At 42.3% G+C, this 27,374-nt stretch overlaps 2 protein-coding genes across 10 annotated transcripts in view; one reads left to right on the top strand and one right to left on the bottom strand.

Moving 5' to 3' along the window:
- LOC102105751 (uncharacterized) overlaps positions 1 to 7,246 on the bottom strand; it is a 31,611-nt gene extending 24,365 nt beyond the window's left edge. For 2 of the 6 annotated variants that reach the window (XM_005527929.3, XM_088054730.1), the window contains exons 1-4: positions 7,144 to 7,246; positions 3,428 to 3,715; positions 1,679 to 1,782; positions 1,035 to 1,149 (exon numbers count right to left, since the gene is read on the bottom strand). In XM_005527929.3, the coding sequence (XP_005527986.2) occupies positions 1,035 to 1,149; positions 1,679 to 1,763 (200 nt within the window). In that variant the 5' untranslated portion in view covers positions 1,764 to 1,782; positions 3,428 to 3,715; positions 7,144 to 7,246. Of the gene's footprint in view, positions 1 to 905; positions 1,150 to 1,376; positions 1,482 to 1,561; positions 1,649 to 1,678; positions 1,785 to 3,427; positions 3,716 to 7,143 lie in introns of those variants that run through there. The other 4 variants (XM_088054731.1, XM_014256891.2, XM_088054728.1 and 1 more) reach the window with 4 other exon arrangements.
- A 299-nt stretch (positions 7,247 to 7,545) lies between these two features.
- On the top strand, positions 7,546 to 27,374 carry MKRN1 (makorin ring finger protein 1). Of its 4 annotated transcripts, XR_001331800.2 has the most exons (10): positions 7,546 to 7,752; positions 14,845 to 14,973; positions 19,373 to 19,599; positions 22,265 to 22,405; positions 24,188 to 24,414; positions 24,906 to 25,120; positions 25,826 to 25,936; positions 26,382 to 26,520; positions 26,644 to 26,803; positions 26,935 to 27,055. XR_001331800.2 is itself a non-coding variant. In XM_014256895.2 (9 exons), the coding sequence occupies exons 1-9, from the start codon at positions 7,583 to 7,585 to the stop codon at positions 27,145 to 27,147; spliced, it is 1,548 nt and encodes a 515-aa protein (XP_014112370.1). In that variant the 5' UTR covers positions 7,546 to 7,582; the 3' UTR covers positions 27,148 to 27,374. The 4 variants fall into 4 exon arrangements, 3 of the variants coding, with proteins under 3 accessions (XP_014112370.1, XP_005527987.1, XP_014112371.1); XM_014256895.2 differs by lacking the exon at positions 26,644 to 26,803 and having other exon boundaries at positions 26,382 to 26,496; positions 26,935 to 27,374; XM_005527930.2 differs by lacking the exon at positions 26,644 to 26,803 and having other exon boundaries at positions 26,935 to 27,374.

Genomic DNA, 27,374 nt, shown 5'->3' with positions numbered 1-27,374 from the left:
ATACACTACTCAAAATAGGGATCTTCTCAAAGTAAGACTTCCCTGTGTCTTTTCCCTGTTATTTCTCTGACATCATAGACCTCCACAGAAACCCCAGGTAGCCCAAGTCCTGCTCAAATGACCAGGATATATTTTTCATAATACAGTCAGTGAGATACAGAGTAACAACAGTGCCAAAAATCTGCTGCCTTAGGGTACTCCAGGGCTGCAGGCTAAGCCTAGGTTTAGCAGATTCTGTACTTGAATCATTTATACGCTATCTTTTTTAGGAGCAGCTTCTTCTCCATTTCTGAGCTATCTGGACATATGCTTGGCAATCTTTAACTGCAGAAACTACCTCTTCCCCAAAATCGAGTTTTTAGAGCTTCACTTCAAGACAGAATGTCAGGTAGAATGGCCAGGTAAAAAGCAAGATGGAAAATCAATACCAAAAACCTTTCTGTGCTCTCCGGAAGCAAGGATGGAGGGGAGAGTGCAACGATTTCTGGCACTGCAACTCAAACTCAAAAGTAGATGAAACACACATCTACTGCAAATTGATAAATAAAGAGTAGACGTGGGGGGTACCGTGCAGGGTACAGAAGACAGTGGAAAGGGACCAGGAGCTCTCACGGTAGCTGCTCTGAGTGGGCTAAGGAACAGATTTCACTATTGTGTTTCAATCCTTTTTGCATTACAAAAGATACAGGAAAAGAAGGTGCAGAGTGTTTTCAATGTCTCTACAAACTATGCAGCTGAAAAGGCTGATAGCTCTCTTTTAGAACAAGTGGTGACACTATCTGCTGCTCCATTTTAAAGAAAGACAGAAATTTAAGGTGTTGGATAAGGAGATAACTGAGCTCTCCATATTTGTCTTTAAAAGTCCAAATACAATTGTTTTACACTTGAGCTCACAGTCTGCATACCTAACAACCTGACATTTCCTTCTGCTCTTGCAACAGCTTTGGCTTGACCAAGAATACCGATACCAATCCAGTAAATTATGTGCTTCATTCTTACAACTTCACTGAATGAGGAACATCAAAATCCACCACCTCAAATTCAGAGGATAGGCCATTCCATGTGTAATAATGGTGCTTTCCAAGGCTACAACGGGTCTCCCCTCCACCAGAGCTTCCTGTACAGAGGGATGAATCCTGACATAACCACCTGGGGATAAACACAGAAGAGTGAGTTATTTGTGTGGGTATTTGCAGTAACTGCTGAGCTGTTTTATAAAAAGCAAATTGTCGTCATCACAACAAATTTATCCCCCTCTTCAGCTGTCCTTTGGGGTGAATTTACAAGTAACTTTAAGAAGACTAGAGCTGTGTTTTATGTAAGTGAAATGTGTGCAAAATATCTATAGTGTTAATATGAATTATAATCCTCATTACCATCACTGAAGGATCCTCTGCCACCATTCTTGCAATTGTATGGTTACTGGCTCCACTAACATTACTTGAACATTATTGTGAATAAACTGAGCCCTGCAACCACACCTAAAGATGGAAATATGTTTTAAAAGAGTGGAAGCACCAAGGATACCATAGTAACTCAATATATTTTAAGACTACCATACACTAAGACTATTGTGGCTCTTTGCTGTGCTCCAAGAACACTGCCAGCAAGGTCTCTGCTGAATTCAGATGAGGAAAATGCTTTCCACTCAGGAACTGTTGCAGAATGCACTACTCACCATGCAGAAGTCTTCTCACCTGGGTAGTCCCACGTGCCATGGAGGACACGTGTCTTGCCAGGCTGAAGGTTATCTTCCTAATCATCTTGTGAGTATGGATGGGCCTGAGATAACAGAAGTCAGGTGAAAAGGAAAGATGTAATGCAGCAATGATGTGAGCCTGAGAAGCTAAACACATCAGCTCTTGCCTTGACCTTGGAAGGTAGACAGCCCTTGCCTAAGAGACTGCCTGGAATCTCCTGGTGTTTCAAGCATGAGCCAGGGTGTCAAAACAAAATGTTCAGCTGCAGAAATGGAGGTGGAAGGGGTCACCTGGCCCACTATCAATGCTGGGCTGAAATCGTGGTGGAGCAGAGGAAAGGATGAGGAGTAGCAAACTAGGGAGAATTCTGAAGCAGAAAACCTTTTAAATTCCAAAGTAACCTGCTCATGATAGATGTCAGGCCCATCCTCTGCCACCTTCAAAGTGAAGGGTCAAGAGGAGGAATCTACAAGGCAGAATAGTGCAACAGGGATATGAACCTGTTTTTTGCTGGTGTTTAGAAGAAAATAAGCAGCTCAAAAAGGAGCCGAGAACTGACAAACCAGACTGGACCTGCAAGGAGGAGAGAGCAGCTTTCCCTAGAGCCGGGAGTGCTTTATGCAGGCTCATGTTACATCATCCTTCTTAGCACAGTGCCTTGGAAGCAGAGTGGCAATTCAGCCCCAGCAACAAACTCCAGAACTCCTCTGGTCTCTTAGCAACTCCTTTTCACTCTAATTAGATTCATTCCCGAACAGAGAAAGAGGGGGAGAGAGCTGTAAATGTTAAGAGAGTGGTCTGGTCTGGGCCTCAGGGCAGTTTCACTCAATGCCTGGCTGCTTCACATACTTTCCCTGGGCTTTTGGCCATAGCCCTCCAGTCTCCCTATTCCTCACCCCTCCACTAGCAAGAAAGGATTCCCTTCCTCAGTCCTTTGTGCCTATTGTTAATTCAGATGGCAAATTAATTAAAATACAGTGCTGTGTTCATGTTACACTTCGCACAACATGGCTCTGGTCTCAGTACACAGTGTGTGGCACTTCAGCTATATAGAAAATTCTTATACCCAGGGAGAGTGTATTTATCCAAATCTAAAGACTTCGACTATACAGGACAGCTTGGGCTGTGTAATTTAAGAAATGTGGGACTGGATCAACAAGACACAATACACACCTGACTGAAACACTAGGATTTTCCACTTTCCAAATCCTTTTCATGCTAAGCTCAGCAGCTTGAGCTGCTCATGGGTTCATGCAAATGTTCTGGTATGCCTGTGTGTGTGCCTACACGCCCCTCGCTCTCTGGGGTAAAGTCAGTTTCAGAGTAAATTCATTAAGCCAACAGGGTTACCCCAGGGATCGCTTGAGCTGCTCGAGTTGTGCTCTGAATTTTAACAAAGCCCCAAACTCTGAAGCACAACACCAAGGAGTGCCCAAGCTGTGCTGGCCAGTGGATAAAAACCAGCTGGTCACCACCTGAAACCCAGCAGGGCTGAGCTGATATTCACGGGAAGCTCGGCCAACATTCATCCTGAGCTGGCTCAAAGATTTTTGAAGCTTGGCAAGTTTTGCTGCAAGACCCGTATGACCTTTTGCCTTGTAACCAAACTTTGCACATTCATAGTGCACGTTTCAGGCAGCTCGAGCACGGACCTGCTCTCCTCCCACCTCCCCTGTGCCCCGTCCTGCGTATCCGAGCTCATGGAGCAATGGCCTGATGTCTCTTACCTCTGGCTGTCCGTCTCATGGAGGGAGGCTGGGTGGGTACTGGGGCAGTGCCTGGGCAGCCCTGGGAGGAGGCGGAGGAGGGGGTGCTCTGGCCAGAACTCCTGGCCAAGAGAGTCTATTTATTATTAACCACAGGCACAGCTGAGCTCCACAACTGCTCCCTGCCCAGGGTGCAGGGGGCCACTTCATGGCAGGGCCAGGAAAGCTTCCGTGATTATTTTTGTTCACGCAGAGCCAGATTTTCCCCTTGCTCTTTAAAAGACTTCTCTCATTTTACAGATTCCTTTCCTATTAGATTTTAAAAAAAAAAAAAAATCGGTGAATTCCTTGCTCCATAAAACAATGCCTTTGCAGACTGAGCCCCTTTGTGCTTATTCCTAAGAAGCAGAGGAATCACATTCATGCCTCCCCCACAACTTTGCCAAATGCAGCTGTTAAAGCTCTTTCTTCCCAGGGCGAGAGCTCTACTCAGCTCTTGGCCTCTCCAGCAAGGAAAGCCGTATGTCTAAAGACAGCTGTGGCTATGTTTTTTACGGTGCAGACACCTGGCTACACCAAGAACATGGGCTGAGGTCACAACAAAATCTATCGTAGTCTCCTCCTATAAAGACAATCCAGTCTAGCAACTCAAGGGCAGCTTTGAACAAGGACTGTGAAATTAATGTTTGTCCCCTCCTAATATAACCATGATACTTTGATATCTATTGCATTGGTATTGTACATGTTTCAGTTTTATATTCTGCAGAAAATATCAGAGTTGAGAGTTAGATGGTCATGAAGGAACTGATTTACAGGTTAAAAGACAGACATGATTCTGTGCAGCTTCCATGCACAACATAAAACTGGCTGAAGTAATTAGTGTCAGGGAACTGATTTTACTGCAATCCATTAATCAGGAAATTGTAAAACATAGGTTGTTAAAGCAGTATTTGCACTTTACACTCATCCCTTTCAAAAGAAATTTCTCGCAACTTTTGTTTAACTCAGCAGTAACAAATTGTGTCTCACTTTCTACATCCTTCCAATCTCTTCAACTAAACACATCCAAGGAAACTTCAAACAAAGCTTGCTGAGTTACAAAGACAATCTGCCTCTGACTTCTGCTACCCAGTCTGGAGGGAATTTAATTGCAGGAATAATAGATTACATCCTCTGATACCATAAATGGATGCTGAAGATTCTATGAACAGTATCTTTTTCCTGGGAGGATGGGTACTGAAAGACCCAGTTGTACTGAAAGAAAATGTGTAGGTAAAATAGCATTTTTTAAAAATACACACAAATCATATTGACATAATCTTATTTTCCATTAAATCTATTTGGAAGGACTGCATATTGTAGGAATCCATCTGGACCATCAAGTTTTTGATATACTGTCAGGCAAGATGGCTTTGTAACCAAGCTGGTCATTCAGTTTCCAATTATCAACATCATCTCAAGGTGATCTTACACAGTGGGCACCCAAGTCCAGCCTGTCATTTTAGGTAAGTCAGGGGTAAGGATGTTTTGCTTGATTTCTCATTTCTTTTCCTTAAACCCACTAGAAAATCAGCCCATTGGATTTTTAGCTCAGCTTTCCAACATGAACCTGTGGGTCTCTGAGACAAAATGAGTCAGGTCAAACAGGTCTCTGAGGGCACTACTGCAGTCTTGTGCATACCCCAGCTCTGAAATTGCTCCCAGCAGGCTTCTGCAGTGTCATATATGGCTGACAATAGTGATGATGGGGTTTGGAAGCAGCCAGTAGGTGACTGGCAAGAGAGAAAGCCCTGGAGAAGAGCTGGGGACAGGCTTGTATGAAAGTGTGGGGCAGTGTATAACTCACTCCTCTGCCTGCTGCAGTGTTAGCTGCCTTTCCAGTCTGCCTGCCCGTGACCCAGAGCATGCTGCTAGTGCTTCCCCCTCCGGGCCTCAGAAGTAGAAGTTAATATTAAACAGGTTCCTGAGTAAAATGGGAGCGTCTGGGAACAAAGAAATTGCCATGGCAAATTCCTACTGCCCGCTGGGAGCTGGGCCCTACGGCCACCCTGGCATTTTTCTTTCTGAGTGATTGGTAGAGTTAACATCTCCCCTGAAACCTTTCCTCTCTCAGGGGCATCACTGCCAGAGGCATTAAGGAAATGGGAAACACTACATTACTTTTGTCACTCTGTCATGTGCACCATGGGACAGTGCTTTCCTTTCCTTGTGTACCTGATTTCTAAGAGTCTATTTACAGTAGTTAGATTTGTTCATTGGTGTTTCTCTGTTTTTGAAGCTTGCTTCTAGGCTGCCAGTATCCAGAAGACCTCCTAGGGACATGCACAATCATACAGAACACATTTAATCATTCACTTATTTTATACCTTAGTGAGAACTATGGTGCCTGGAACTGTCTGTCTTGTCAGGGCAACAATCTAACCATAATGAAGGTCTGACAAAATTGCTCTTAAGTGACTTAACCTCTTCAACTGTCTTGACATCTCCTTCCACTTTCATCAGCAGATTTTCATGATCATTCTAATGGATCCAAAATAGCTTCCCAAATTATCTTAATGGCTTAAAAGTATTTGATTTTTCTTTTCCTAATATGAAGTATTTTTTCCTCCAGCTGCTTCTGACGGAATGCAAGACTGAACATGCACACCTGGCGCAGTTTTTGAACTTTTATTTCAGTGATGAAAATTGTGTGAAAAATGCTCTGTGATGGAATCAGGTGCAGAAAATAAGTTTATTCTTTTAGATATTAAAAAAGGTCTTTCCAATTCTCATGGGACAGTTTTCCACCAAACATCCAGGCTTTCTCATAATAGGGATTTGAGGAACTGAATTTATGAACTATTTGGCATTGATCACTGCGCTGATAATATCAGGAGGGAGTTTGGTGCATAAAGAGCCTGGATCAGGGTCTTTATAAGCCTGGATCCTAGTGCTCCATGTCCTGGATGAAGGTTGGTCTTATACAATCATTCAAAGAAGTTTTCATTCCAAGATTGTTGGAGTTCAAGGTTCATTCCAAGAATTAGCACCTTTTCTGTGTGTTTTATGCAGACCTGTATATTTTTTTGAAGCCTGTTAAAACTGATAGGTATATTTCACCTCCTTTTAATTCAGAGCTGTGTTTCCCCAGGTCTGGATTCTGCATATTCCAGAAAATGCCAGCAAGCATTCCCATAGCCTCATCACTCAGGTAGTTCGAGGGCACTAAAGTAATTGTTTCAAGGAAACCTGAAAACAGATTTACCTCTTTTTTCCCGTCTAGCACTCTTCCTACAGTCCAGCATCTTAAGAGTACTGTCCTACTGCCTATGTTTAGAGCAAAGGCTTAATTTCAGTATTTTCTGGAGTGACTGACGGCTTGGATACGTTTGATTTATTGATATATTTTCAAGGAGAGAGGCAAATTATCAGTAACACTGCACTGACAGGCTTCTCCCTTCACCTTGCCCCTGCACCCCAGCTTGTCACCATCTTTCTGCAATGTGTTTAGTATTTGGCTTAAGGTTCTTGGCAGTAGGAAGCCGAGGGCACCATGTGGATCAGGCAAACAGTAGTTTCACAACCAGGATTTATTACAGAATCACGGAATAGGTCGGGTTGGTGGGACCGCAATCTGGCCCAACCTCCCTGCTCACACAGGGTCGTCCTAGGGCACATGACAGAGGACTGCGTCCAGAGGGTTCTGGAATACCTACAGTGAGGGAGATATTAAAGCAGAAGGACGCGATGTTTCTCACCCCAGTAGTGCAGCACTGGGTGGCTTAGTGCCAACTTTCGGGCTGGGCCTTTGCGGCGCCGCTGTCCCGTTTTGCTCTCCGCCCCCCGCGGCGCCACGTTGCCGTTCCGTGTCGTTCCCTTCTGGAAAAGGCCCTTTCCCGCCGCCGGCCGATCCCGGCGGGGCGAGCCGGGCCCCATGCCTGAGCGCGGGGCCGCGCCGGGCGCGCTCCCGGCGGGGCCACGAGGGCGGGCGCGGCCGGCACGGGCCCTGCGGCCGCGCGGGGGCAGCACCGGCGCGGCCCCGCCCCCGGTGCGTTCGCGCGCGCCCGTCCCGCTCGGCCAATGGGAGCCGCCGCTCGGCCGGGGGGGCGGTGCCGCCCCCGCGCCCCGCCCCGCCCGGCCGGAAGGATCCGCTCCCGGAAGTTCCGGCGCTGCCGCCGCTTTGCGGGATAAACAGTAATGGCGGAGGCGGTGGCGGCGCTGGAGACAACGGCGGGCGCGGCGGGCGCGGCCCTGGGGTCACCTGCGGCGGCTGCGGGAGCGGCGGCCGTCGCCTTCGACTTCGCGGCCGTGCCGCCACCCTCTGCGGGGCCGGGAGGAGGCGGCTGGACCAAGCAGGTCACCTGCAGGTACGCGCCGTCCGCGGCGGGTGGGGAGGGGGAGGGAAGCGGGCGGGCGCGGCCGCCCTTCCCTGTCCTTTTCCTTTCCCTTTCCTTCTTCCCGCAGCGGTCCCCCACCCCCCCCACCCCCCCCCCCGGCTTTTTCCCTCACCGCCGCCGCCCCCCCCGCCCCTCCCCCCACGGTCACGTACGCGCCGCGCGCGCCCGCCCGCGGCGCGCGCCGGCCCCGCCCCGCGCGCGGTCCCGGGGGCGGCGGACGGGCCCGGCCCCGGGCGGGAGCGGCCCCGGGCGGGGCTACCGGCGGAGGTGGCGCGGCCGCGGCGCCGCCAGCCGGGCCCGCCGGTGGGGGCGGTGCGGCCCGCGGCCTTTCTCCAGCCGCGGCCTCGTGTGAGGGTGTTCCCTGCGGCCTAGCGCCTGCGGCTGCCGGGCCTGGGGCGCCGGGGGCGCTCCCGCCGCCTCACCAGGAGCCGCGGGCCGCTCTTTATTGTGCGGGAGTGGGCCCGCAGTGCTCGGCGCGAAGGACGCCGTGTAAAAGGAAGTCCTGCAGCCGCGTTCCGCAAAGCGCGACAAAGCAGGAAATGCGACGTAATTTAAAATCTTGTGCGTTTCAATCGAAATTTAAAATTGGGAATTAACTTGTGATTGATATAGCGAAAACTATTCATTAAACCGGAGAACAGGAATAGGTCGTGACATGTTGCAGAATGTGCGAAGTGGCCCTGCCTGTGTCACATCGAGGTTCTGTGTGCTGCGTCATTTCCTATCCGTGTTTTCCTTTAAACTGTATTTCTGATAAATCCTCTCTCTGGGGTTATGCGAGCCGTACTGCGTGTTTTAAAGCTTGCCAGATGCACTATTTTTAAACCTACACTGCTGGTAGCTTGGCAGGCAGAAAGGAATTTAAAACAGCGTTGGGAACGTAGGCATATATTAGTTAATATAAAAGTGATAATCCAAGATTAACATCGATGAGCGTCTCCTGACTTTTTAAAAGTTACTCATATAAATAAATAAAATTACATTTCACGTGTTTGTGGGCACATAAATTCCAAGTCACAAAGCAAAAATAACATCGCTTGGGTAGGTCGGAAGAGGCTCTAGATCTTAATGGAGTTTTTTTAATATCCCTTCCGCTTGCTTTTTTTCCCCCCATTTGTTTCAAAGGCAGATCGCAGCAGCAGCAGCAGCAGCATGAGGAGCCGCTGCTCGGCTCTCGCAGGGAGCTCGCTCGCTGTGGCTGTTTCGCGTGCCCTGCAGTGTTTAAAGCGTCCCTGCTCGCTGTTGCTCCGCATCTATTTTGGCTAATGCCCAGCTTCCCTTCGGGGTGCTGCTGCAGGCAGAGGGTTTTGCCTGCAAATCCCCGGGTTAATGTTTGATGCCGAAGATGAGTAAATGATCGGGAACCGTGCTTAGCTCAGCTTTAAGTGAGACGCAAGGTCAGTGCTCCCTCTATTGAAGTTTGCCTCGTAATTTCTGAAGATCGAAAGGCTCAATTAGGCAAATTGGATTCGTGAGACAACTATAGAATAGGTATAGATGCAGGATCGATTTATCGAAGACAGCGACTGCCATAGTACAGAGGCAGTCAAGTTCATCAGTATCCTGCAGTGCAGAGAGTCTAGGGAATATATTTATTTGCAAACACACTCAGGCCAAGTGGGAAGCTAAAGCTACTCTTTTGTAATAGTTAACGTGCTTTAATTCGTGCTTAAACAATGGGATCTCGGCCTTGGATCTAATGAATGTCTCCGTTCTTTGTTCTCTTTGGCTAATCCTGCTAGTTATCCCATTACTTGCTTTATTAATTCTTATGGGACCATTCAAGTTGGAGGGAGAAAAGCTTTACTCAGGCTTTAAAATAAAATGAGCAATTTTGACTTGCCCTTCTGGGAACCTGTAATAAAGATTTTGTATTTCTAGGTTTGGTTTTGATAGGATATATTTATATTTAGGAAGATATGTTTCTTACTGCTAAATTTTGTTCTACCTTTATAAATGAGCTGGTGGATTTAACAATGAGATGAAGGAGTTAAATTTCAAAATGCAGGTTTTTAGTGTAGGAGGTAGAGCAGTTTTTGTTTGAGTAATACTGCACAATTCTTTTTGTTCACGGGCTTTTTTAGTTGAATCATCAGACGGGTGACAGTAAATGCTGCCTGAAAAACTTTTGGGAGACAGTCCTTTCAGTATAAGAAGCTAGCATGTGATCGCTGGTGCAGAAATACCACTTTTTTTGTGGAAACTGGAAGGCTTAAAATTGGTACCATAAGTTCTTGTTCCTCCTTTGAATATCTGATACGATAAATAGGTTGATTAATGAGTTTTAATATACCATTGTGATATCCTTGGGATGGATGATTAATATCTCAGAGTGAGAGACACAGTGACTAAGATGAAGGACTTCGATTTCTCCTACACATACAGTTTTGCTCATGTTACCCTTCTGTTTTTCTTGCAGCTAAGGTTTACAAGTCTCAGGGTAAAATATAGGAAATCATGTTCGCTAAGAGATGGTGAAAAAAGTTGGGTTTTTTTACTTCTGTAGTTTAGTAGTTTTCAAGGCTTGTGTTTTGTAAAAATTTGTAGTACTTTAATCTGGAATAAATAGCATGGGAACAAAGCTAATTCACAACTTGTTTAATATTATGACCTTTTTCATACTGATGTGTTTGAAATAAAAAGAATGGTCATCCTTACCAGGTTCCTCAGTTCTTTCGGTTCAGATGGCTGCATGTTTTTATTGAGCAGTGCTATAGCCAATCTTTTTTTCCAGAGGCTTGGCACTGTTTGTTCTGTGCTTGTGTTTTCCAGATGTCATGCGACATTAAAAGTCATCAAGTTGAGGTAAACAAATTATGTTTTACTTGTTTGTTTAAGAACTGAATGTAAATACAATCCATAGCAACTAAGTGGTGTGCTTTGAGGGCTATTTATGTGTTTGTGCCTTGGCTGTTCTTCCTGAAAACCTGGATCAGGCTTTTTTTTTTGTTTCCATGTGAAGAGTGTGCATTAATAAAGTAAGCACCAGGGATGAGGTGCAGGGCACAAACCTCCTGACAGCCTGCCTGAATTGCCCCTTTCATGGCTGCTCTGGTCTACATCCCCTGATAACTTCTGAAGGAGGTTATGGAGGAGGGACTATGAGCTAAATACTGTTAAGATCAACTTTTTTTCCCCCTTTTACTAACTCCAGCAGAATTTCATTAGCCAGTAATGTGGCTGAACACCCAGGAGCTGTACTAGAGCAGTGTGCTTAGCCTCTTTGTGCTTAGCCTCTTTCCTGCTACCTTCTTCCCGGGAATTCTCGGTTTCTGTATGGCACTTGAAGAAGCTAATGATTGCAGATGGCTGTTATCCTGAGCTTCTCCATCTGCCAGTCATGGCAGTGTCTTGGGTTTGATGTTGATTGTAACTATCTAATTTAGCTGAAGCAGTAGTTTGATAAACAGATTAGCATTCCCTAAAAGCAGAAACCTGAAGAACAGAATATATCTGAATAAGGAAACACGTTGCAAGCTTCCAAAGCTATAGAAGGAAGCCTTGCCTATTGAGAAATACCCTCAAAAATCAGGATATCCTATTTTGATCAAGGCATTCATCACTAGACTGGATTGAACCTTTTTCAGTGATAAAATGCCAGTGCAGGCAATTATCAATTTTGTCTGGTTTTTCCATGTGTTGGTGTCAGTCATGTTTTGTACAATCGTGCAGTGAACTGAACTGGGGAAATTATCTGGACTTGGACCCCGATGACTTCTCTGGTCTGGCTCCCCAAGCAGCTTAACCAAATTATGCTCATATATTTGAATTGGAAGGACAGAGGGCACTGCCAGAATAAGTGCTTTTTTGGATGACAGCATCACAGAGGCTCAGAGAAAATCCAATTATATACTTGTCTTGATCTAGTTTTATTTTTTCAGATTAAATTACATGTGTTCTCCAACTACTTGACCAAATGCAAATTTCAGATATCCTTCTACATGTCAATGTGTAAGACAGATAACTCATATTTCTCAGTTTTAAGGATGTTTTTTTCCTATAACCAGAGTGAAAAGGTTGGTATCACTGTTGAGTAGGATTAAATTGAATACTCTGTGTGAGTAAAGATGCTCTCCAAAATAAATTTTGTTATCTTACCCCAAAAATAATGCACTCTATTTATTTATTTTTTTTTACTTGGCCGAAGTATATTTTAGCCAAACACTGAAATTTGATATGTACAGTGTTACATTCTTTGTGAATTTCAAGTAAAAATCTTACCTTTTAGTGAACGGGAGGGTTGCGGAAGAAGTTGGGGTGTAATCCTAAGAGAAACACATTTTTTCCCCTCCCACTCCAGCCTTCTTCAAATAATGCTGAGTTTACTGCATAGGGTTGAAGGCCTTTAAAAATGATGTGTGAGTTATAGCCTGGGAGTGGTTTTTGTTTATTTTCCCCTTTATAGCCTACCATTTCAATATAATAAATTGTGACAACTTTCATAATTACACAGAATCTGCATTTGCAGAGGATTTTCTGTCATAAACTAGGAAGGAAGGGAAGGGGTTTGGAGCTTCATTTACCTTATCATGCAGTGGAAGAACCTAATTTTGGAGCTTAGGTATTTGGCATAAGTCATGTTGACCAAATAGTTTCTATCAGATGTCTTCAGGCAGGAACCTTTCTGTCAGTCACTTATTTCAGCTGTAGTGGTGTCCCAACACTTTGTTGGCGCAAGGAGCAGAGTGGCTGTGCAGAGTGGTTGGGCAGTGATCTGATCCAGATTAAAAATAACCATGGGGGCAGCAAAAGGAATGTCGGGTTCCATGGCAGCCATTTCCTGGTCTGTGCCGACTGGTGGCTGTGAAGTTGCTGCCCCAGCACATGGGGGAAGCGATGCTGTGTGGGGAAAAAGCAAAGGGTGGAGATAACATTTGTTAAAGAACAAACATTAAACAACCTGAAGTCTCTTTTTTCCCCCCCTATCGGTGTGGCTTCCATTTCTTAAAAGCAATCAAGCCAGAAATTCCAGTTATATTCTTGTCCCATGACTTCATGAGTGGTTGGGTTTGTTTTTTGTTTTGTTTTGGGGGCATTTTTTGTTTGGGGAAGAGGGGAGGTTAAGTAGGGTTTTTTTTGGGGTGGGTTTTTTTGGGGTTTTTTTGTTTTTGTTTTTTTGTTTTGTTTTTTTGGTGGTTTGGGTTTTTTTCCTTTTGAGGTGGGTCTTTGTAGGTGGGTTATGCTGGTGGATGCATCGGTGTGAATTATAGGGGGTTTTGTGTGGTTTTTGTTCAGTGGTGAGTGCTGGTTGTATAGCAGGGATGAGTCTTGTTCTGTTTTTGCAACACCGTATTCCTGCTGGCATGACTGTTTGCACCTCCACCTCACCCTGCAAAGCCTCATATGGGTCTTGTACTGCTTGTTTTTTATGTAGGATCACATTTCTTGGTTAAGAAGCCATTTCTTGGTTACCTGATTAATTTGTCTACAGGTACAGACAGGCGATTTGGAGTGTGAATTTGAGTGTTTTGAGTGTGAATTGTAGCCTGATGGCAAGTGTCAGCTTGTGGTCTGTAAAGCTAGTTGAGGGTTTTTTTTTTATTGTTGATATGTTGAATACACCAGAGATGTTGCACATGAAGGGTTATCAGGTCTCTAAACACTCAACCTCGGATTTTAGTATTTCCCTAAAACTGGATTTCAGATGGAGCTCTACTTATGTCATTTAGTGCATTGTTCACTGGCTTTATCTGACTTCTTAAAAATACAGTAGACTAAATAGCTATGTAGAAGTGCATGCAGTTCAACATCTTATCACCTTTCCTGGCCAGGAATATAAGTGGAATCTACTGTTTTGTGAAGAGCTGTCCTAATCTTAGTTGTGGCTGCTGAAAGATGATCCCTGTCTCTTGTGCTGGCTGTGAGGCTGCACTCAACTGCTTGGATTGCCTGTTCTTCTGGCTGCACAAAGTGCTGAAAGTGTGCAACAGGAGGAGGGCGGGACTGCCCCATTCAGCAGCAATATGGGCTTAGCTGGGTATAATCTGCTTCTCAGCCTTCCCTCAAGTGGTGTTTTGTACAAGACCTAAATCCTCACAAATTTTCTTGTTTACTAGGTCTTCATATTTCCAGTGAGTTCAGGGTTTGCAACTTGTTATCTGGAGGCAACGCGGCTTCTTTCTAAACTAAAGTGTTGGTAAACGTTTATGGGTTCAGTTTTTACACAGGATATTTTCCTTTTTTTCCTTTTTTCTTGGTTAATACTTTCATGTGAATTGGAAAAGGTGTGCTTGAACTTTTCAGTTGTAGTTTTGAACATACTGAATCTGAACATTTAAAGTGCATTGAATTTCTAGAAGCTTGCTCTTCTAAGTTAAAACTGAAAAAATCTTGAAAACCACTCTTCAGTTCTCTTGAATAACTGAATTGAAGATGCTAAATTAAAGTTGTTCTACTTGACATGCTAAAATTGATCAAACTGCCCTTAAAAGCTTTGAAATTGTCCAAGTTTTTCAAGACAAGTTGCACAGTATTGAAGCAGGGGGCTTCAGTTTATTTGGCTCCTATCACAGGAACTAATGTGTGTGTTTTGTCAGATGTAATTATCCATCACAATCATGTTTTTCATTCTTGAAGAGGAAATCACATTTGATTGAATTATTTATGAATCCAGAATAGATTTAAAACTTTGGGTGATTTAGGGTGTGTCTGGATTTGTTGGGTTTCTGTAAGGTTTTTGCTTGTCTCAGGACACAGGGGCTACAGGTAAAACTTAGTGCCTATCTGCTTAGTCCAAGACTCTTTCCTCTTGGTGTCACAACCCAGGATAACTTCGTTTTTACAGGTTTGGGTTTTTTTCCCCAGGCTTTTGTAAGAGCAAGTCCCTAAATGTGCAGCACAGTTTACTGGAGTACAGTGAACTGCAGATGAAGCTGAGGCTTAATCTTTCCTCAGATGTTGTTATTTTTATGTTTATACTGGGGTAGGGTCCCGTGACCTACACGGGAACAGTTTAGGGCTGTTCTTAATGCGGCATACCTTGATCTATGGAATAACAAGAGCATCCAAATACTTTTGCAGCTTCAGTGCTTCTCCTTAACTCACTGTTATCTTCTCTTACAGATACTTCATGCATGGAGTCTGCAAGGAAGGCGACAACTGCCGCTACTCCCATGACCTCTCCACCAGTCAGTCTACCATGGTGTGCAGGTATTACCAGCGAGGATGCTGTGCTTATGGAGATCATTGCAGGTAAAGAGATGTCCCTGGCCATCCTGCAGGAATCTTTTAATTCTGAATCCCTGAGGAGAGAGAGCTCAGGGAAGGGGACAGTAAATCTTAGTGCTTTCCCTTTCTGTTGCAAAGTCAGATATTTGTAAAAATAGCTTTTCACTGACTCTCTTGTGTTGCTAAATACCAGTGTTTGCTATGCAAATAAATGAGCAAAGGCAAGGTAATAACTGGTTTTTATAAAAGTGACAGTTGTCAATGCAGTGAGTTTTCTGATTTTTTATTAATAACATGAGTAGATTAATTGAAATCCGAGACTACATTCAGACTAGCTGAATGGATGGAACTGAGTTACACTGTTTAAGTGATCATAAAAGCCTGAACAGGTAAGAATATTTTTTTCTTAATCTAGTCTCTTGAGGAATTGGTACACTGACACTGGAACTACAATTCTGGTTAAGTAACTGGAGTTTGTCATGTAAGTTTTAAAATGTTGCCTGTGCAAAATAGCTTTACTTTATCAAAACATACAATGAATTGATCTATACCCCTGCAATTGTAATAAGAAAATTGTGAAGAAAAACTGATACTTTCCTAGTGGAACAAAGCTTTACAAGGATTTAGGAATGTTTCATCATTTGTTTTATTAAAACTTACTAGAAGTTTGTTAACCCATTCTGTCTTACTGCAGCTGTAGTTTGTGATTAAACATTTGCATAATGATTTTATATGGTAGCTCATAGTTAGCTTTGCTTTTATGTTTAATAAAGGGTTACTATATCTAAGAAAAGTAATAAAGAAAGCCTCTCTATAGTCTTCTATCTGCCAGTGTTGTTTTTTTTTGATTGTGTAGATCAGTGGTCTTCCAGCTTTGGATTGTGCACCCCATCAGCTCAATATTTTTGGGTTCCCACCAGCATACACATTTATTTATTGTTTATATGTATATATCTACATATATTACTGTACTAATGTTATGTACATTATAAAAGATAACCCAAAACCAGAATTTTAAAAAGGGTGTCTCAAAGGTGAAATGAAAAATATTTAATAAATATTTTATAAACAGTCCAAAGCAATTTTTACTGTCACTAAAAGCCTTACTAGTAATAATATTTTTTTACTTACAGTAATGTTGATTCAATGGGCTTTCTTATTGTTTAAAATCTGAGTGTAACATTTCGTTATACAGTTGTTTGAAGGTCTCATTCTAAGTTCAGTTTATTTTAGTCCTTGGTTTTAACAGCAGTTGTAGCTGAAAAAGATCTTTCACAAAGATATGCAGATCCAAAAGGAAGTGTATTGTTGGCTGCATGTACTAATGTGTGATAAATTTAGGTAATAAGTTTCCACCTTCCCTGATGTCAATCAGCTATAAGCGCAGATTCACTGGAAGGTGTTGCATTTTTATATTTCTAGGAAATTAGTCCAAAATACACTGGAATTCTGAATTTGAAAGATTTTGAAACATGCTGGAGAAATAATTTTCCAAGTTTTTTAAGTGTACAAGTTATAAAAGGTTTTTTTTGTTGTTGAAACACTTAGGTAGTTTATGGCAATAAAATAACACAGTGGTGGAAATATTTTGTTTTTGAAGTGGTGTCTCCATACCACAGATTTCCTTCAAAAGCAGTTATGTGTTCATTGAATGACTTTATCTTGGAGGGGCAGCTTGAATGTGGTTGGATTTGGTTGGTTTGGAATTGGTTTGGTTTTTTATTAATATCTACTCAGCAGCATAGTGGTGGCACTGACTTGTCATGACAGAAAAGGGCAGCAAGCTTGGAGCACTTGTCTTTGTGAAATAAGTGTGCATAACTCATCTGTGACAATTTTTAAGTGCTTTACCATGAAATAATCAGCAAACACCTGTGTAGAACAGAAGATTTTCATGGGAGCTCTCCACCTGTTTTTACATCTTTGCTACAGTATCTTGCCAATGAACAATGCAGTGATGGGGTAGGGTGCTATCCCTGTTCCCTTACTCTGGAATCTCTTACTGTGGTCAGAGCAGCTGCTGCTTCAGTGGTTTTACTTGCACAGATTTTTTCCATAAAGCACTGTTTTTATTAAAGTAATTGTTTACTATTGAGAAGATGCCTCCTCCAGTGAATCTTTTTGTTAAAGCAGTAATTTGTTGAGAATGTTTCTCTACTGGTACATCTTTTCTTTGGTGTCTCACAAAAAGTAGTTCATTATTGAAACAGAATCTAGGAAGTATCATAAGCTGAGACATGTGAAAAACATCTGTACTTTTCCTTCTTCCATACAGCAAACTTCCCACACTGCAAAATTTGTTCTGCTGCTTGTTCCTTCAAATCTCTAGCAGTGTTTTCTATGCGTTTCCCAACAGTATTGGCTGACAAAGGAATGCATTTTACTTTGTCACCGTATTGTTTTCCATGAGTTATTTCAGTCATTTTTACCACAGCAGGAAGAAAAAGTGGTCCAGTGGCATATGCCTTTTTGTCTTTCATTGTTATGTAACAAGCCTCAAAAGAGGTTTCTAAACCCTTATTGTGAAGTTCTGCAAAGTACTGGATTGAGTAGCATGTGACGTGAAACATCTTGGAAAAAATTGGGGGGGTTTGTCTTTGTGTTCTAGATGTTTTGATTTTCAATGCCTTGCTAATTGAGGCTTCATCCTTTGAGTAGCTAATATCTCGAGGTACAGTATACATCAAGAGCACGGTTCTTCATTAAAAATTGTGAATGTAAATCCATACTTTAGATTGCCTTCTTGGTAATCTTGATCTCTTCTGTGGTTCCCCTCCCCCTGAGTTAAAGAGCTGATTAGGTTGGCATTGTTTTACTTCGTAGTGTGGCTGATGAAGAGTAGGAGTAGAAGTGTTAGCTCTGACATTTTCTTGTTGGCTTTTGCTCACATTATCGGTGTTGTCATGAGCCCACAGTTGCAGGCATCTTTTCAAGCCACTTGTTCACTTTGTCAGGGTTAGTTTAGGTAAAACAAGATCACATAATCTGTTCATTCATTAAGTGAGTACTAGCAAACTGCAGTATGTCACAATATGCTGAAAGTGAGCAGACAAGAGGGGTGCCACTGTCAGCCCACAAGCCAACTCCTCCTTCAGGGCACCTCACATGTACCACACATGGGCCCTCTGAAGTATGGACTGTGAGGACACTGCCATCAACATGTATCTTAATAATAATAGTAATTTATTGTATTTTTAAAGGGGAAAAAACCCAGTAAGTTCTCGTATTTTCTTCCTGCATCCTGTTGAGTTGCCTTGGGCACCTCGCATGGTGCACACACTTTGGAGGCCACAGATGTAGAGATCTGAAGGCTTCAGTTTCAAATTGGTGCTTCACAGGATTAGGATCTCTAAGCTGGTATTTGGTTAGAAGCACCTCTTTAATATGCAAGAACTGACAGTTCATTGTTCTTAATCTGACACAAGCTAAATTAATCACAGTCACTTCAAACTTCTGTATGATCTCAAAAAATTCCCTTCTGTTGTCCTTGAAATTAGTCAGCAAATATCTAAGACTACAACAGTATATTTGTCATTTATTTTCCCCATGTAGTCTCCTAGTTGCTGGAAGACAGATTTTTGAGGGAAATGGTGCCTTCCTGTTCATTGTGGGTGGTAAGGCTCAAAGTGTTCTGACTATCATTTTCCACAATGAGCTGAAAGAGGCATTAAAAGTACTCAAATTCAGTGTAAAATCTGCATGAGGCAAGATACTTAGACACAGGAAAAGAATCGTTTATGTTGGTGGGGATCTCTGAATCTGTGCCAGCTGAGGCCAGGTTGCCCAAGGCATGTCAAGTCAAGTTTTGAGTATCTGCAAGTGTGAAGATTGCGCACCTATTCTAGTGTTTAACTACCCTTACAGCAATTTTTTTTCCTAATATTCATAAGTGTAACTTCCCATTTTGGATTGGTGCCTACTGACTGTCATCATATCACTGTACCTCTTAAGAAGACTCTGTCTGATCTTTCCTGTAGCTTCCTGTGGAGTGGTTCGAGACAGCAGTGTCTGTCCTTAGTCTTCTCTTTATAAAGCTGAATGAACTAATTTATCTCATTCAGCAACATGACGTAATATATAATTAAATATTATATAACATATATATATAATAATATAATGTATAATAGGTAACTGACTGGTTTGGGACATATTTCAAGATTGTTCTGTGTAAGTTAAGTAAGAATTGTGCTCTTTTTTCTCCAAAGTCACAGAGTATTTTGAGTTTTCTTGAGCAATGCTGACAGATTGCAAAAGTGGAAGCATTTCTCTATAAAGGGTCAGTGACTTTTTCTTCGTAGCAATTTCTGGGTCCTCCTTCCAGATACCATGTTCACATCTTCATTAGTTTATTTTCAATACATGGGGCTGCTGTCTGGAGGTATTTTTTGGTGGAAAGTTGACAAGATGTGTTTTAACTTTTTAGGTATGAACATACCAAGCCACTAATACAGGAAGAAGTGACTGATGTGAATCCAGAGGCAGAAATCTATCCATCAGTGTCCTCAGAGTTTGCATCACTTCCTGAAACAGTTGAAGAATTTATTGCTGAGATAGAAGATGAAAATACAGATCTGGCAGCAGCAGGAGTAGGAGCTGAAGACTGGGTGAATGCTGTGGAGTTTGTCCCTGGGCAGCCATACTGTGGACGTGGTAAGCTGATCATGGGATAACAGTGAATTTCCATCAGCGGAATTCCAATGGCTCAGCAGTTTCTATGTAGTGCATTTATTTTAAAGCTTTTGAGTACAGCTATTTATATTTACTGATCAGTTCAGGTGAGATTGGGATTTCCAATGTGAGTAATTGGACTGACTGTTTCATTCTGAAACCAGGTGTATTTCAAGTCAGTCTCTGCATGACTGGCTTTTTCTTGATACATTTCTGAATGATTTGAGAATCTCCTTTGAAGTTTAGTTTGTATATAGGATGTGTGAGGAAATTAGTGGTGATAAAATTAATATTGCTACTCTGGAGAGATAATGTGCTGCCTTTGTGTTTTGAGTTGGTTGATTTGGTTTGGGGTGGTTTTGCAGTCTTTCAGAGGTTTCTCAGTGGAGGTTCAGATTCCTATAGAAGGAATTGAAGCCTGATGCTTACTTTTGTGAATCTCATGACCAGAGGCTGAAAATTATTCTAGTTAGCTTTCTGGAACTCAGCTTTCTAATACTGGGACAGATGACAATGAGAATGAGACTGAAGAAGCTCATCATATGGGACCCAGACTATTTGAGTCTCATACTTACCCATTTTTCCTGCCAAAATACAACAGTCTTCAAATTTAAGTGAAAACTATGCTGACAGTGTTCACTTTAACATAATTTCTAATATTTGTCTCTCTAAGGCATGAGGAGGCTATGAGTACTTAAATAAATGTTTGAATTCAAAATGGACACCTTGAATCCAGAAGAGTTTGAAGAAGTCATAGAGTGCTCAGATTATACTACTTCATCTCCACGGCATTGCTGAGATTCTCAGATTTGGAAAGAGAATGACTTCTCAGTATTACAGGGTGCTGCTTGGAGCCTCCTGCCATCCAGTTTGAGGAGGGTGAAGAGGAATGGTCAAGTGACACAGTTTGCTAGTGTTGTTGAGAAGTTTGATTATGGAATTATGATCTATTATGCATAATAGATCTGTGACTTGAGTATATTCCAAAGGAGTGAAAACTTGACTACTACCTGTTAATGTGCCACCTTACTGTCATAAAAATACTTGTGAGACAAAGGATTTATTAATATTTTAATCAGAATATAATATTTAGATAGGAAGGAGCCTCTGGATTTCATCTTGTTAATTTCCTGCTTAAAGGTTGCCAGGGGCTTTGTTTAGTTTAATCTCTATCCTCAGATGTTCAAAGGCCCATAACCTCTGGATATCCTTTGTGGTGTTTGACTCCTTTCACAAAGAAAGCCTCTTTGCTAGTATGTAATTGGATTTTTCCCTGCCTCAGCTTGCCTTATGTCTCTTGTCATTTGCACATCTGAGAAGAGTCAGTCTCTCTTCTTGGGCGTCAGCCCCAATAATGACTGGCTGGCCCTCCACTGGAATCAATTCATTGCTAGTTTGAGCAGCCAGAGATCTTTTAAATACACACAGTCCTTAAATAAGAGCTGGTGCTTCTTCCTGAAGTCTTAAGTCATTACACAGTTAACTTAGTTTTACTAAGGCAATTTTTTTTCTAGGGGTTAGGCTTACTTTTCATGCAAACCTGTGTCAGATTAAGTTGAATAGTGGTCTCTTCTGTGAATCTTGTTGCAAATCTCTGTTTTATAGCCTTTGAAACTTGATGTATTTTAATGTACACAGTCATCTGTTGCTGTTCTGAATAGTGCTACATAATGCTAATTCCCATGGTGACTTTAAAAAACTTTAATTTTCTGAAGCAACTGTCTTTTGCTACAGAAATAAAAATGTGTGCAGTGTGTTCTGTAGTGTATGCCTTAAAGCAGATTATTCTTGTCAAATCGCTGGAGAAGGGTACAGTTACTTGGAAGCTTCAAAATGAAACCCTATTTCTCAAGGTCACCTAGAAGCCTGTGTGTTTAAAATTTTAAAAATTATAAAGATTCAAGTTTGGCAGTTTAACCATGCATAGCTGGGACTATAATGCTCATCTTTTACCACGATTCTCTGATTTGGGACTAAACCTGGTATCTTGAAGATGACTTCAGGACCTAGCTTAGAAAATAGTGATGATTCTTCAGTTATTCACTTGTTAGTTGTACAGATGTGCCACATTTCCATACTTGTTCTGCAGCTATTGCTACTTGACGTTCTGTAGTAATTGAGGAAGTGTAGACAGGCAGAAAGACAAGAAACACTAAATTGGGTGTCTGTTTCTTGTTACTGAAATATTAATGTGTTTAATGCTACAAAGTGCGTCCTGAAGTGCAGGCAGGAGGTGTGTGGATCAAAGGTAACAAATCGCTTTCTCCACTAGTATGAATTTAACCCTGTTGACTGGGAAATGGGCAATGAGGTGGGGCTTGAGTCCACCTACTGGTGAGCAGAGATTGGGAAAACAGCAAAGAGAATCATAGAGAACAAATGTTACTCTGAGGGATGTTGAATTTGTAACTTGAGGCAGTGAAGTCCTCTGAATTTTTCTAATTGTGGTTTCAAAGAGAAAGTAAAACTGTAGCTGCTACAGTGCAGTAGCTGCAGAAGATATGCATGCTGTTCACACCTCACAGTAAAGAGTTTCTTCTGAATTCTAAACCCACCCTCTTTCAGGTTGAATTTTAGTTTGAAACCATTACCACTTGTCTTATTACTACATGCCTTTGTAAAAAGTCCCTCTTCATCTTTCTTTTAGGTCCCCTTCAGGTCCTGGAAGGCTGCAGTAAGGTCACCCCGGAGCCTTCACTTCTCCAGGCTGAACAACCCCAACTCTCTGAGCCTTTCCTCATAGGGGAGGTGTTCCATCCCTCTAACCATCTTCATGGCCCTCAACTAGGTAAAAAAAATCTGTGACAGCATTAACTGGAGCAAACACTGGCAAATGCAACTGTTGAGGGACTAGAAACTGAATGGTAGTTGTGATTTTTGTTACTTCCTGTGGAAGTGGAGACCATAGATTTCAAATGGGAGGGCAAGTGGGATTTCATTAAGTAAGTACATATTTTCATGTTTTGCTGAGCTACCCAGGAGAGAATGTAGAGCCTAATGCATGGTTTCTTGTCACTTTTCTTGGTGCTGGTTCACTAAAACTCGTGGGGAAGAAGAGCTAATGAACATTCTTTGTTTGGGAATCTCTGACTGAAAATGAGCAGTTTGTCAGGTGACTTGTTACTGACTTGCTTTGAAAAATATGTTTCTAACAAACAGACTGCTTCAGGATTGCTGTGAGTGACCACTACAGTCAGAGATGGTTCAAGAAGCAGACTTTGAGACCTAATACTTTTTTACACTGATCTTCAATATTTGCTTATTCCTCAAAACTGAAGTCGCAGAGACCTGCATTTTCTTTTTCTTTGTCCTAAAACTAACAGACTGATACATGCCTATCGTTATGTCTTTGCTCCATGGGGATGAAAACTGTGTGAGTGTGCAGCCTCTGATTAATTTTGAGGAGTCTGTCCTCCACTGATCCAATTATGTCTTTGGTAGTTTCTGCTTGCTTCTCCAAATCTAGTGCTTGAACAGCTTCTGAAAGTTACTTTCTTATCGCATTGATGACTTGTTACTCTCGTAACAGCTTCTGGTTATGTGAATAAACTCTAGCTGCTGTTCTTCCTGGTGTTTACTCTGAATATAATAATGCTTTATGTTTATCACATCTTCAGTTTCTCACTGACTGCTTTTGTCTTCTAATTCAGTCATCATCCTACTTTTGTAACAATCTCAAAAGGCTGACTTGTAGTGAGGTAGGCAAGCATATATTTGAGGTACAGGGAGAAGTGTTCAGCAGTAGTTGTCGAAAAGGGGAAGAGAAATGATACAGCTTTCAGATCAATTTAGAATTCGGTAAGGGAATTTACTTAGGATTCCGCAAAATTTATGGCTAGCTTTTAAAATGTAGTGAAAATAGCCTAAATTTCAGTTTCTTAGGTTCATGTGGCTGGCTAATTGACCAGATGTCTATTTAGGACAGGCTTTTTAGCAAATATGTAGAATGAAGTTAGTTTGGGAGATGTGGACACCACTTTTCTATCAATCCTTGAGATGCATGGGAATCCAGAAATGAAAGTTTGTTCAGGCTAAAGAGCAGTGTGCTAATTAGCCTGCATGTAAGGAATTGCTGATGTGGTATTGCCACACTAGCATTTCGTTATGCTGGATACACTTTCATTGCTTCAGCTTTGTAATTTCTGGGAAAAAAACTTTTAATTTGAGCTGATGTGAAAATTTTAGCTCAAGTGAAATTGATTCTAAAAGCAGTGAGAGATTTGTAGCCTTATTAAATGATTGCTGAACCAGAGTCTGTATAACAGTGTATTTAAGCTGCTGAGGACTAGGGCGATTTTTCTAGGTGGACTTAGCCTGTAAATGGATCTTCCCTGACCACTGAGACTTTGATAGTTTTCATCTTATCTGGGTTGAAGGATGAAGAAATTGGTCTTGAAATTAATTGAGTGGGGAAGATGATTTTTAGTTCAGGTTGCAGGTGTGTGATCTTGGACTGAAATGAACCTAGGTTTTTTTTATTATTCTGTTTGGGTAACCCTGAGTGTTCTACTCCTTACAAGAGTGCTCAAAATCTGAATGTGCTGCTTACTGTTCTTAATTCTGTTCCCAGCTGCTCCTTTCTGTGCTGAAGCACCCTTGCAGGAAATGGTGATTGAAGAAGAATACGAGAAGCAGCAGGCAGATGTGGAGATGAAGAAGGAGCTGTGCCCCTATGCTGCATTAGGAGAATGTCGTTATGGAGAAAACTGCGTGTATATCCATGGGGACGTGTGTGATATGTGTGGCCTGCAGGTCTTGCATCCCATTGATGCTGCACAGAGATCTCAGCACATAAAGGTAAGCAAACAACTGTCTGGTGTTTAACATCTCTTAAGTTATTGCTTCCTAGCTCCCCTCAATCAGTTGTTACTAATTCCCTTTCATTTGAAGGTGTGTGCAGGTCAGGCAGTGAATGAAATTCCGGTTGTAAACTGGACTGTTTCCTGCCAGGGCCATACTCAAAAGCAGCTGGATTCCCTTATCTGTTTTGGGAGAGCAGTCTGCTTAAAGATACTGAGGCTTTGTTCTTTGCCTAGTCAGACTGGGATGGTCTTTGAGCTTGCCTTTTCATGTTTAGAAGTGGTGTCTGAAGGAATGAATTTGAGCTCTGAATTGATTGTTCCCCAGTACTTGAACAATTTTTTTTTTTTTTTTTTGAGGATCAAGATTTTTTTCAGCCTAATCACTCTTCATGCATTGTGCAAAACAGCATACCGAGTTTAAAAACCTGCTTAGACCTCACCAGGTGACTGGTCGTCTCTGTTGTTTTCTTTGTGTCTCCTTTTCAGTCTTGCATTGAAGCTCATGAGAAGGACATGGAGCTTTCCTTTGCCGTCCAGCGCAGCAAAGACATGGTGTGCGGGATCTGCATGGAGGTGGTGTATGAGAAAGCTAATCCTAGCGAGCGCCGCTTTGGGATCCTCTCCAACTGCAGCCACACTTACTGTCTCAAGTGCATCCGCAAGTGGAGGAGTGCTAAACAATTTGAGAGCAAGATTATAAAGTGAGGCACTTTCCCATTTCGATTGTGCTTTGTTACTGTGGAAGAACTTGGTAACTTGTGACAACTTGCAACAGACTTCCAGATGCAGACTGCACAGAGACTGCATTTAATGCATACTAACTTGTAGTTTAGGAGTGAAATAATTGTTAGGGATAACATTTACACTCTGATTTGGTTAATACGGGTTAAATTTGCAAAACTCAGTGGTAGTAAATACCTGTTGTTTATTTGGTAGCATGTTGTCCAGTGGTTACTGTTTGTGTCTTGGACACCCGGGCAGGAATCTGGAAACAGATTAGCCAGTTCAGAATGTATGCTGCTTAATTCATTACTGCCTTAGAGCATTACTCAGTTGGCAAAATATTTCTCCATTTAAGGCTGTTCTAGAACCTACAAAGTTCCAATCAAATAAATATAGGAAAAATACCAAAATAAATTTATTTAATTCTAAAGAAAAAGGAGTCTGTGTGAAGTGTTTTTTCAAGCTTTTCTGAGACAAGATGACCAGCTGCCATTGCCATTGAGTTCTTGAAGAATAGAGTTTAGGTTAATTTCATGTATAAGAGAATCTAGATTAGAAAGGTTGTACAGCAAGTATATGAGTACAGTACCTCTTTAAAGATGGATATATGCCATGACTTGTTATATAGGAGAGAGAGCACCCTGTAACGTGGAATTTTGCAGCACAGTCTGTTCATTTCCCAGGTCCTGCCCAGAATGCCGGATCACATCTAATTTTGTCATTCCAAGTGAGTACTGGGTGGAGGAGAAGGAAGAGAAGCAGAAACTCATTCAGAAATACAAGGAGGCAATGAGGTATGAGCAATGCAGCCTTTTATCAGATTGAGACTGCAGAGATAAAGGCACACAGGGAGAAGAAGGGTGTTGATGCAAAGCCCCTTTTCACACCTCCTTTCCACTACCATGTGTGAAACGTGTCTTTGCCCATCTGCCCACAGATGCATGCACACAGTCCCAAAGCTATTCCTGTGTTCTTTCACCTCAGCCTTTCCCTTCTCTACACAAAACACTGGTGGTGTAGCCGTAAGGCAGCCCAAGCTCGTGCACTGCACAGCACTGGTGTCCCTCTGCATGCATCAGTCTACACGTTGTGTAATGAATCATTTCTGCATGTAGGTCTTTTACTCACAAAATGCTTTCTGCTCCTGGTACCTGCAGGTACCTGGACTGCAGGTAAATGCAATTCTGAAGTCTGATTGAGGTGTGCTGTCAGTAAGGGTTGCGGTATTTTCCTTTCCAGCAACAAGCCATGCAGGTATTTTGATGAAGGCCGTGGGAGCTGTCCATTTGGAGGGAACTGTTTTTACAAGCATGAATATCCTGATGGCCGCCAAGAGGAGCCACAAAGACCCAAAGTAGGAACCTCAAGTAGATACCGGGTTAGTGCTGCTGATTAATTGCCCTTTAAACAGACAGAGAGCACATGAGGGGTGTGCATTATATCTTCTGTCTTGATAAGAGGATAGGGAAATATTGACTTTTCTTTTTTCCACTTCTGATAGACCTCTGTAATGGTGAATTTGAAGGAAGCAGTGCTGTAAAGCTTGTGAATGCTGGAGACCAAGATGGAAATAATAAATTTAAAAAACTTTCCTACAACATACTGAAGTAGAAATGTTGGGTGGCTTTAATAGGGGTGTGTAAGGGTAAATTCTGCTGGAGGTCAGTATCTCCCTGAAAGAGAAACTTGATTTCTTGCATGTTGGAAAGTCACCAGGGGCATGTCAGCCTCTGGAAAGGCTCCTGCTTTGTACTGCGTGGTCACTGGGGAAATCCTTGTGTTCCATTTGCAGGCCCAGCGGAGGAATCGGTTCTGGGAGTTCATCGAGGAGCGAGAGAATGGTGATCCCTTTGAAACTGACGAGGATGAGGTGGTGACCTTTGAGCTTGGCGAGATGTTGCTGATGCTGTTGGCAGCCGGAGGTGATGATGAGCTAACAGATTCCGAGGATGAGTGGGACTTATTTCATGACGAGCTGGAAGATTATTATGATTTGGATCTATAGCACCTGTCAGTGGAGTGTGGACTGTTGTCTTGGCTTCAGGCAGTAGCTATTACCTGTGGTGTTGTGGCAGTGCCTGTGTTTCTCCTAGGCAGGCCGATCAATTCCAGGTGCTGTTGTAATAACTTTTACCCAGGGTCTGTCTCTTCCCTTCCCCTCCTCTCCCACCCCAGGAGTGTTGTTTTTCCTCTGTTTCAACAAATAACAAGAAATAAATCTTTAAAATGTTA

The sequence above is a fragment of the Pseudopodoces humilis genome, chromosome 5 (genome assembly GCF_049639895.1).
Source record: "Pseudopodoces humilis isolate 2021_Gansu_Grassland_sample_001 chromosome 5, ASM4963989v1, whole genome shotgun sequence".
Taxonomy (NCBI): domain Eukaryota; kingdom Metazoa; phylum Chordata; class Aves; order Passeriformes; family Paridae; genus Pseudopodoces; species Pseudopodoces humilis.
The sequence above is the reverse complement of the archived record's forward strand: the minus strand, read 5'-3'. Positions and strand labels throughout refer to the sequence as shown.

Coding starts and splice junctions, on each gene's coding strand:
- MKRN1 (XM_005527930.2), top strand. CDS start 7,583: ATGGCGGAGGCGGTGGCGGCGCTGGAGACAACGGCGGGCGCGGCGGGC. Junction 7,753..14,844: donor ACCAAGCAGGTCACCTGCAG/GTACGCGCCGTC, acceptor CTTCTCTTACAG/ATACTTCATGCATGGAGTCT. Junction 25,937..26,381: donor AAATACAAGGAGGCAATGAG/GTATGAGCAATG, acceptor TTTCCTTTCCAG/CAACAAGCCATGCAGGTATT.